General features: G+C 38.5%; 1 protein-coding gene across 1 annotated transcript in view; it reads right to left on the bottom strand.

Moving 5' to 3' along the window:
• Positions 1-12,146, bottom strand: part of LOC131223649 (uncharacterized) — a 107,039-nt gene that overhangs the window by 11,445 nt on the left and 83,448 nt on the right. Inside the window, exons 12-15 of the mRNA XM_058219103.1 lie at positions 9,773-9,901; positions 9,400-9,533; positions 6,038-6,127; positions 1,922-1,989 (exon numbers count right to left, since the gene is read on the bottom strand). Coding sequence (XP_058075086.1) covers positions 1,922-1,989; positions 6,038-6,127; positions 9,400-9,533; positions 9,773-9,901 — 421 coding nt within the window. The remainder of the gene's footprint in view (positions 1-1,921; positions 1,990-6,037; positions 6,128-9,399; positions 9,534-9,772; positions 9,902-12,146) is intronic.

Genomic DNA, 12,146 nt, shown 5'->3' with positions numbered 1-12,146 from the left:
CTCAAATTGTTGGGTCAGCTTGTTCATTGACTCTTGCAATTGCTCCATGTTTAGTGTAGAGTGCAAGCCAAAACCACGACCCATACGTGTGGGTATACAACTACTAACTCAACTTAAGGACCTTCTAATACGACTATATGCGCCTAAATGGGACTAAGTGCTCCTATAGGACTCTATATGGGAAAAACGTCACAATACTAAATTTCCAGCAACTTATCTGCCCAAAGAATTTGTCAACAGAAAATCCAGCAAAGAGATATGGGGATTTTCTGATAGCAGAAAATTCAGCAGCTTATATCAGGAATTATGGACCTCTAAATAGATCTATATGATGATACTTGATCCATGATAGTGTGTATTGGTGCATTTTGATAACTTCACTTGAGTTGTTTCACATCAAAACACAATTTTTGTGGAAAAATCAAGATCTAAGAGCGGAAGCGGGTTGGAACACACTCAATGAGAAAAGTTAGAATAATGCATTTAAATTCATTTCTTTTGCAAAGATTGGGAAGAAAAAAGTTGCAAATCCAAGGTCTAGCAGTGCAGAGCCATCGTCAAGGTAATGGTCACAGTTATGTTATCTACACAATATTCCACTAATAGGCATATTGGTGCAATTTAGAGAGCACGAGTACTAGAGATGTTAGATAGTACGCTACCTAGTATCATCAACTCACAATATTGTCATCATGTGGAGAAGAGGTATTATGACCACTCTAGTCGGCATAGAAACGACGACTTCTAGCTGCCTTAAAATTAAATGAGGATGAGTCCAAGGTGTTTTGCTTCTTTTTGTTTTTGGATTTGAATTCTATTTGTTTCCCTATTTATTATTTGTGGTTTATTACTTCTATTGTATGAGATTTGAATGATATGAACTCATTTTGTATATAATTGCATCACTTTTGTTTGAGAACGCATAGCTTGGGCCCTATACAATGGAAGCCTATTATGCATAGTTTCTTTTATATAATGTTTTGAGTTCTTAGTATGTAAGCATGTTTCTTCTAACATCTCATAAAGTTTCATTGAAAAAACTCTATCATTTTCCTAATGTTTCTATGATACATTCCATCAACACTGATATGTTGAAGAAGAAGAAGAAGAAGAGGAGGAGAGGGAGAAAGGTTGCTCAATATGCTCACATGCCCATCCCTCTTATCTCTTATTATATTAGGGATTTCGTTATTAAAAAGAAAATTACAAAACGGCCCCTCTTTACTCAAATATTACATAAACTAAGCCCATGGAGACTCTACAGTCTACCCCCAACACATATTTTAGACCAATAATTACAACAAACCGAGCATGATACCAAGCCAATTCACCCAAGAGATCACAATGATCCATTTAACACTCCCCATCAAGCTAGAGCACAAATATTACTAGCTTGGAAATAAGCTTTTCAAACTGAGACTTCCCAAGAGCTTTAGTGAATAGATCTACAATCTGATCATAAGACAAGATATATGGAATAGATATTTCTTTGTGAGAAACATTATCGCAAATGACGTGGCAACAAACGTCTATCATGGTATGCCAAAACAATTACGTAATGGTCGTTATGTACTGATAATGGTTTGAACCATTACACGTTACGTAGAAAAAAATTACTCTCTCTCTCTCTCTCTCTCTCTCTCTCTCTCTCTCTCTCATGATATTAAGGCTAAAAATTACTCTCTCATGATATTAAGGCTTTCATTGTTAAAAAGCAAAATTACAAAACTGCCCCTTTACTTAGATATTACATAAACTAAGCCCATGGGTGTAAACTCTACCCCAACACATATTTTAGCCCAATAACTACAAGAGACCACATGTGAGATCAAGCCGGTCCACCCAACTGATCACAATGGTCCATTTAACAAGCTATATGTTGAAACAAAGGAAACAAAATGGATTGAAATGCATAATTCACCTGACAGGTTTCTCATCTAACTCCTCAATAGGCATTCTTGTCACAGACCCTTCAACTTTGACACCTCCCTGTATTTACAAAATCAAACGATTATCTTTAGCCATGCGATACATTCCAATACGTGTGTGTGTGTGTGTAAACGTCTCACACAAAACTAGTTGTAGATCAAAAGTTCGTGCAACTAGTTGTCTGTTGGGCCCACCGTAGCATGCGTTGTGTGCATGACATCCAACAATCAAGTAGTGTCGCCCTAGAATGAAAATAGGATGCCCTAGAAAATGTGTGAATATATATATGTCTCACATGTGACTAGTTGTAGTGTGGGGCCCACCATGTTGTATGTTATCCAATCCATCCAACTGGGTTACCCCACCATGAAAATAGTATGGCCCAAACTCATGTTGATCCAATCACCATATGGGCCACACGATAGAAAACAACGGACAAGCACCCAAAAATCTCCAAATTCACATGGTAGCCCACTTGATGATTGGATCGGCATGACTATTGGGGCACACCATGAATGTTGGATTAGCATGATTTTTGCACATCCTATTTTCATGGTGGAGCTGATGCAGGACAATTAATCACTTGCTCTAAAAGCTCGAACTAATAGAGCGTGGCAAATTAATCCCTTTATCTCATAGCTCAGGCCCCAAATCCATTGGTTAGGTCCTCGGCCAAACCCTCCTCGTGAGCCCCAAATCCATGGGTTACGCCCCCTCATGGGCCCCAAATCCATGGGTTATGCAGGCCACCCACCCTAAGTGTGCCCTTGCATCCCATAGGCAACCCCACTCCAGCCCGGTGTGAAAATGCCCCCGCATTAATCACCACCGATGAGGAGTCTCGAACACGAGACCTCCCTCTCTGATACCAATTTGATGCAGGACAATTAACTACTTGCTCTAAAAGCTCAAACTGATAGAGCGTGGCAAATTAATCCCTTTATCTCATAGCCCAGGCCCAAAATCTATGGGTTAAGTCCTCGGCCAAACCCTCCTTGTGAGCCCCAAATCCATGGGTTCCGCCCCCTCATGAGCCCCAAATCCATGGGCTCCGCCTCACAGGAGTCACTCACCTCACACGAGCCCAAAATCCATGGGTTATGCAGACCACCCACCCCGAGTGTGCCCCTGCATCCCACAAGCAACCCCACTCGAGCCCGGTGTGAAAATGCCCATGCATTAGGGGCAAGCCTATTGGATGGATTAAAGGCATACACCAAGCTAGACCCCACACTAGTTGATCATTTTTTATCCGCAAGTAGTTGTCTGAGACCTTCCAATACAAACAAGCATACATAAATACACCACAGTGTGTCCAACACACAAGTAATTGATCATTTTTTTTTTATCTACAACTAGTTGCATGTGTGTGCCGAGGGCAACATCAGTTGTATCCCCCAGCCTGAGCTCCGAATCTCATTTATACCGAATGATTTTATAAATTTTAAGCATGATTTGGCATTCTTCTAAATGGTGTGGCCACCTTAAAGTCCAAATCGGGTTAAGTTTTGGGGGATCCCATCTTCTAGAGGGGGGACACACGTGATGCGTGGCCCAGATGCCACATCCACATCAAGGTGGGGTGTATGCACATCCTCGAGTGTAGGTACACTTGACTTGACTTAACTCTCTCTCTCTCTCTCTCTCTCTCTCTCTCTCTCTCTCTCTCTCTCTCTCTCTCGTTACACATTATGGGGATCAATCGGTCCGTTAAGAAAATAAATGGGTCGTATCAGCCAATACAGACCAATACGCTCCATATCAGCATTGATATAGGGCCGTTCCAGCCAACACGGGCCAATATGGCCATAATAGTCACATTTTGAAATTTTTTATTTTCAAATGTTCACTTTTTTTTTTCTTCATTTCAATCATCAAGGAAGCATAAGAACTAATTTAAACTAGATCTAGGCCTGTTTTGAGAATCAAAACCAAAGATTAGACTGCACTTCGACAAATCAAAGACGAATGGACCATTTTGGGAAATACTGAAAGCAATTAACCATTATCTTTTACATTTTTCACTTCTTCTTTTTGTTGTATTCATATGTAGCGGGCCATAATTCACAAAATCATGCTTGATTTGCGTTCAATTAGGACCTATCTAGTTGACTTTCTACAGATCCAGCTAACAGGCAGCATTCGTGTCAAAGAATTATCTGTTACACCATTGACTACATGTTAAAACATATATGTCTCTCTCTCTCTGTGTGTGTATAAAGATTCTGATGTTTTTTTATTTTTTTCCTAATTTTTCCATTATTTTTTCAATATTTTCTTGTGCTAAACAAATTTCAACCGGTACGGGTCTTATACGGTCTTATGTCCCGTAATGTATTGATTGAATTGTTTTTGGGCCTTACTGGTACACCCACCAATATTGTTATTCAAAACCTTAGGAGGAGTGGAATGCTAACATCCCCACCTTCATTAGGTTGTTAGGAAGGTCCCCCAGAGTTACTAAATTACACGGCGTGCCCAATTATCAATCTGGACAAGCTAATCAGCCCAATCCAGTCATCCTGTTGGCCACATAAGACATGGATAGCCACTGATCTAATAAAAGAATATAAGTCTCACCCAGCTGAAGAGTATATCGGGCTGATTTTGCAGGGCACCATAGAAAACATTGATAGCCACTGAAATAATAAAAAATTACAAGTTTTTGGCCCACCTGCTGAGTGGATCGTGCTGATTTTTGCTCAAGGTGATCCTCATGGTGTGTCCAATACAAGTGCGACCAACCTAATGAGTAGATCATGATGATTTTTGCACAAGGTGATCCTTTTGGTGTATCCAAAACATCTTGGATGGGTTAGATGTCATACACATGATAGGTTGGAACTTAACCACTAGTTGGATGTCCCTCTCTCCCTCTACATACGTACATACATTCATACGTACATATCTAGAGTCCCCACCATCACAGGGACATTAGCAACATCCCGCAAGCTTTTAAAAGACATGTGGGACAACCAATCATCAATTTGGACTGTCTATTCATCCATACAAATAGGGGAAAGCATTGGTGCAAAATCACGCCAAACGGAAGATCCTAATCATCCAATCAATACCAGGAAAAATGCCCAGTCAAGATTTAATGAAGACACAGAAGGCCCAATCATCATCTTGGAACATCTATCCAATAGATCCCACCATGTATTGCATGTGAATCCAAAAAAGCACCTAGTTCAATGATGCCAACAATTCGATCTATCTCTAATACATATAACGCAGGTAGCCATGGACATTTTCACCCCACAATTAGTTTCCCTAGGGCAGAGAACTTTGAACATTGAAAGAACATGGGAAGACATTTTTAAATGAAATTAGGGTTATTTTGGGACCTGAAAAAGATGGTTGTTGCCTGTCCAATGGTTCAGATTCCAAACACAATATACCTTTAAACTGGATAGATTTTAACACATATGCTTTAATGGGAATAGCATGCTCTCCTCTTCCTCGTGTGTAACCTCCCCCAAAGGTGCTACTGACAAGCCATGCAACAAAGGCTATCAAGGCCCACTATGATGATTGTATGAAATCCACTCCATCAATCTATTTCACAGCCTAATGCAAGGACGTCAGCCCTAAAACGAGGCAGATCTAGAACTTTGAATGGGACACATCAACAAAAAAAAAAAAAAGTTGAGATGGGTCCCCATCCATGGAAAAAATCCCTCACCCTTTATAGTGGGTAGCCGCACTCTTTTCCTCTTTTTCGCTCCTATTTTCTCTCGCCCCCACTCTTCCTCCACGTGCGTCAGCGTTGCACATGCCATACCCCCTAGCAGCTTGTAAAAAACAAATAGTTCTAACTAAATGACCACATTTAGAGGGTTAGGAGACATGATCAGTGTAATTTTTTATGCATGACCTGTGTGCAATGGCAGGAATGAATGGGAAATCCAAATTGATGATTGGCCCTTCCTACTTATAATTTAAAAGCTTTGGGGATGTTGCTATTCCCACACCCATTTCCATAAACCAATTTTATTTTTATTTTTTTCTTTTAAAATTTATCCACGAATACTTGTACAGAATAATAAAACAGATTGAACAGTATGAGCATTGAAACCTTCAAAAAATGGGACCACATGAATACTACCTCATTACCACCTGGAGCACAAGTATTGCTTTCAATACTGTCATGGAAATCTTGATCCACTGGGCCCTTCTTCTCAATGCATATTGCAAGCTGATCAAGACAACGGCAACATAAGAATAATTGAAGCAATTCGGGTTGCAAAAACTAATCCAACTTATCCTGTAGACAGCGGTGGCATCATTCTTTATATGAAGCATACGAGTTAGGAAAGTCGGTCAATAACACAAGCAATCCAAATAGGTGTTTTAAATAGACAATAGCACATAACTAGCATTCACCCTCTAAAGCGTGAAGCATAAGCTCAGCGAGTAGAGTAAGCTAAAGATTACTTACAGATCTTTTATTAAAATAACAGGAAAAATAGGGCAAAGAGGAAATATAAGATAGAAGTACTAATGTAACCAACTTAATAATACTATTGCTCATATTATTTCACTAAAATCGTTGAAAAATATAGAGAAATAAGTGAATTAGTGTCCACGACTCTACATTCATGTGTATTTCAGTGGTCATATGGAGTACCATATATATTTCCACTTAAGTCTTCATAAAAGTGAGGAGAGGTGAACATGGAGCCCTAATTCTCATGCTCCCTCCCCTCCCACCCTTTATGCTCTTCACTATGTGAACCTTCCACAAGGTATCAAAGAGGGATTAGATTATTAACAATTCTCCCTTTCTTCTCTTTCTTCTTCTTACCTTTTGTATCTCCTTCTTTTCTTCTCCTTTCTTCTTTTACCTTTCTTTTCCACCATTTTCATCACTCTAACAGACCTATGGCAGCCAATCCATCCAAAGGACCATCTGGCCCATCTCCAGCGCTAGCCAGACCCTATAGGGCAAGCAGCACCATCAGCAGGGCCAATTAACCCCCACAGCAATACCAGCCAGCCACATCACCGACAGGGCTGACCAACCCCCACAAGTGCATGGGCCAGGCTCTTCAGGGTTAGATGCTTCTCTAATTAGCCTGATCAGATTCCTTCAATTGCACAGCAGCATCTTCCGGTTCTTCATCATTCTTCAGGTTCTTTATTTCAGATGTAAGCCGGTCTGAAGAATTCATCTTTGATTCTTTGAGTTCGTGTATCCGATTAAATCATAGTGGAAAATAGCACTGGGGGATATCAATTGATCATAAAAGCTAATTAACATGGGGCACAATCAGAATGATCCTTCAGGGTAAGTAATAATTACATCAATTTTGACAAGAAAAAAATATTTGGAATGGTCTCCATCCACCAAAATGTACATTGAAGGGAAGAGGAAGTTCAGTTATATAAATGGAAATTAGAAAGGCCCACTATCTGATGATCCATCCCATGACGATTTGGCAATGCATTGTTTGGAGTATACCCGACATTATCGATCTCTCGAGCTCGGCAATACTGATACCACCGGTAGTGATACCGATAACACTAGTAGTATAAAAAATTCTATATATCAGCAATCTATTGCCAAGTATCACCAATGTATTGATATCGCCAATATTTTCGACTGTGTAAATTCCGGGTGTTGCTTGTATCGCCAGTTTTTCAGCAATATTTTGATAATATTGCCAGTCTATCAACGATATTTCAATAATATCACCAATGTATCGATATTGCTAAAAATCTGTTTATTAAAGAAATTTCCATTTCATTTTATTTTTTTTATGGGTGCATGGTTGTATGATGAAATGCATGTTTGTATGTGGATATGTATGCATGCATGGATGGTTGGTTGGATGGATGTATGTATCTGTGTGTGTGTGCACGCATGGATGGATGGATATATCATGCATGTGTGTTTGTATGTATGTGCATGCATGGATGGATGGTCGGATGGATGGATCTACCATGTTTCCCTAATGTTTCCCTAAGTCAACAATACATGCTTTTAGGCCCCATTAAAGTGAAACTTATTAATTGATTCCTAACTAGCAAATATGCATCTCTTTCGCTATTATTTGATTCTTAAATATGCAAATATGTGTATTTTTAACATCTCTTAAAGTATCATTGAAAAATTCCACCATTTTCTCATGTTTCTCTAATGTTTCCTTGAGTTAGCATTAGATGCTTTTAGACCCTCATCATAGAGAATCTTATTATGTATGCATTTTTTTGCAATTATTTAATTTCAAATATGCAAATATGTGTATTTTAGCATCTCCTGAAGTTTCATTAAGAAACTCCACCATTTCCTCATGTTTCCACAATGTTTCCCTTAGTCAGTGATACATTTCCGGGCATTAGTGATAATATCTACAATATCGATACATGTTTCCGTATCCCCAGCCAATGATACATCCAACAATATTGATACTACAAACGTTTATTGTGCTTTCAGATTACTTTAGGTTGGGTTTGATTGCACCAAATATCATGAAATTTTGTTAAATTTCATTATCAATCAACCTAATTTGGGGTTGAATATCATGAAATTGGAGCAACCAAGTGCAACCTTGATTAAAAATCTAGAAGTAGCATGTAGCTTACGCAACATGCTATGTAGCTTACGCTTCAAAGGGCTGAACACTACGCTACACACTATTTTCTTTTTAAACACTGGGTAGAGTGCCTTATTTTCACTTAAGTATTCAAAAAAGTGAGTCCTTGCCTTCTATTTTGCTTCTTCCCCTTTCTCCTCTTTAACTATGTATTTTCACACAAGTATTCATAGAAGCGAGTCCCTCCCTCACTTAGTATTCATAAAAGTAAGCCTTTTTTCTCTTAACAAAAATAGAAAAATGTAACAAATAATTGAAAACGCTAATTGACCTTACCGCTTTAGTGAAAATAACATTTACCATAAACTATCTAGTGTATACCACAGGCTAAGTAGCTTGTAATGTAGCCTGTAGTATACGCTACGTAGTGTGGAGTGTATGCTACATGTGACCCATGAGAGCGCAGTGAAAACTGAAGGCTATGCTACTCTATATACCACACACTATTTAAAACACTGATCCAAACTTGATTTTGGAATGCCACCCACCAAAAACTAAAACCAGCACAAGCCCTTCTGACTCAATCCATATCCGTGCGACAAAATGCATGCATGCATGATGAGGTTGACTTGGCACACTGACAACCAGAACCAAGCCGACTATGTTTTGACTGAATTTTGCTTCCATGATATGACGACAATGAATTCATTAATCTATTATATTTCGTTAAGTGTTAGTTAAATGGCAAATGTTTCTAAGATAATTGTACCACATGAGCTAAAGAATAACAACATTAGTAGATATTTTCAAAAGGTAAGAATGTAAGAATTCAGCAGGCGGAAATTTCATGGTTGACAACTACTGATTCAGTAAAGAAACTACACTCATTAAGCTCAAAGAAAACTTCGTCTGATAAAGATTAAACAATTACCATTTGCAACTTTTGGTGTATTAGACATGTGGATAGATCAATATTGACAGAGGTTAGCATTCTTGGTAAAGGTTGTGATTCCTCCCAGCACCAACGAACTTCTCTCACAAATTCTATCCAGAGCGTGGCTATTGCTGATTATCATATGGGGGAAAAAAAAAATAGTAGTAGTAAGTAGTTTAGCATGGTTATATATTAGAAGACACTTTTCACTTCTTCTTTTTCCTTTCTTTTCCCATTCCTTCTTCATTCATTTTTTTTTTTTTTTTTTTTGGAATAACTATCTATGCCCAGTATGAAATGTAGAACTGATTAAATATAACAAATGCATAATAGCTACTCAAATAGACAAATTCTTGCTGTTCATGCATACCACGTATATTGCAATTGCCAAACCAAAGAGAATGCAAACAAAATTGTGCAAAAAGCGATTCCAAAGGTGCGCCTTTGATGGCACGGGAGTTCTTATCTTCACCCTTTCCATAGCTGGAAATTTGCTCTCCTGTAAAAGGAACAATATGTTTGCTTAGTTCCACAATATCGAAATGAAAGTGGAAGAAGCACATTGATGCACAAAATGAAAAACAGAATAAACTTCTAGCAAACTGAGCTATATGAGATCTTGAAAGAAAAATCCACATCCCTAGAGAAAATTCAACCCAAGTCAACAACCCAACGGACATGCTCCAATTAACTCCAACTAGAAAGTAAGGAAGATGAATAGATTTACATAAGCTTTCCCAGATGACGTACGAAATAAAATATTTTTGCATGGAAACTGCACAAGAAAATTAGGATACAAGCAACTGCCTGGCTGGGACATTTGAACAATCAACACTGATAAGAAGTTGAACTCAGTCAAAATCAGTTTCACATCAATCTCCATAGTGAGTGCACACAAGCTCATTCAGAAACATTGAGAGAAAATATATCCATGCCCCAAAAGAGGTAGTTTGTATGAGAGTTGAGAACAAGCAGGACAAACTCATTCTTGCTACCAGTTGATGGGGACACAAGGGTTCATGTCTCAATAAACTTGAGGAGAACCAGAATTGTTCCAGGAATATTGGACTTAACAAGAAGGATTTAAACTTGTGTCTATGTTTATACAAAGAATAGTTTGTGATGAATGCACATCATACCCATTATCATCACACAAGTTTATGCCAACACATGGCATCAAGAAAAGTTTAGAATTCTAAAGGAACACCACTTCATCCAGCAGGAACTGTTGCATCTATAAATATAGTCAGAGAAGATACAATTTCTCGAAATTACTCAGTGGAAGTTCGGAACTTGTTGAATGTAATCAACCCATGTAATAGACAACTAGACACACTTGATTGTAATCAATCCATGTAATAGTTTATTACATTGCGCCTATGGGAGTTTTGTGCTCTCATTGCAAGTCCCCTAGTCTGCATAAAGGAGGCTTGTCTCAAGTTGGCGGCTAGAGCCCAACTTATGCCATAACTTTCTTCAAGAATCCGAACAATATGACATTCAAAACTCATGCCACGGCCCTACAAGTGACCCATTCCATCAGAACCCAGGTGTAGTGAAAATGGCGGGGGTTGGCTATAGGGTCCCTCGGAAGCGATGCGCGACAACAACGCCAGGTTCCTGTGAGAAGTAGGCAAGGGTTCCTGCATCATTATGGACGAGTGGATGTAAAGAAGCTAGTCCAGGAGAATCAAGGTGTTCCGTATCCGTTACGATATGCCCGTAAAGGCCGATACGTATAGGTAATGGCCATGACCATTACGTGATATAGGGGTGAAACGGGATAGATGGTTTTTTAAGACCGTATCAGCCGTTAAGGTGGTCGTAAAAGCCGTTACAGGGCATAACGACCGTTACTCCCTAAAGGTCAAAAAATGACCACTTTTTTTTCTATTTAAATAAAATTTTCTCAATTTTTCGCTTTTCTCATTCCAAAAACTCTCCTAGGTCATTTTATAACTGATTTTGACCGCTCTTACTATAGTTTTTAATATTAAAACCGTAGATTGAAGTGATTTGAGCGAATAGAACCTCCAAGGGCCATTTTTTTTAAAATTGAAAAAGTAGTATTTATGCCTTTTTCTGATTTCTAGTTCTAGTGCTTGATTGTGATGTCTAAACGTTAGAGATTTATAATCATGTTCACAAATTCACTAGACAACCCGATACAACACTCTCACCAAAGAGTGGACCGTTACACTACCATAAATATGTTCAAAATTAAAAAAAAAATGAATACATATTTGGAATATTTACATTATTCTGGATTTTCTCAATATTTTTTCAGAATTTTTCAAACAAAAAATTTTCAACCGTTACGGGGTCATAACGGCCGTTACGGCCGATACCCGTATCGGTAATGGTGGTGACCGTTACGGCCACCATTACCGATACGGAATACCTTCAGGAGAATAGTATTCATCATGCCACATGGAATATACAAACATTGATAGGTAAGAATATAAACTAGAGACTTAGCTTGCGTTTAGGAGAGACCAAGTGGAAATGGACCAAAACTAGAGAAATTGATCGATATAAACTTTGGTATATAAGAAAGGACAATAATATAAATGGGGATATGGTTAGTAGTAGACAAAGATTTAGGGGGTAAAGTTGTAGATGTTGGGAGGGTACGTGATAGGATTTTATTAATAAAACTCATGCCAAGAGAGGAGATAATCAATGTCATTAGTGCATATATGCCACAGGTAAGGTTCAAGGACGGAAACAAGAGAATTCTAGGA

This window comes from Magnolia sinica, chromosome 13, assembly GCF_029962835.1.
Source record: "Magnolia sinica isolate HGM2019 chromosome 13, MsV1, whole genome shotgun sequence".
Lineage (NCBI taxonomy): Eukaryota > Viridiplantae > Streptophyta > Magnoliopsida > Magnoliales > Magnoliaceae > Magnolia > Magnolia sinica.
Note: the sequence above shows the minus strand (reverse complement) of the source record. Positions and strands in the feature narration are given on the sequence as shown.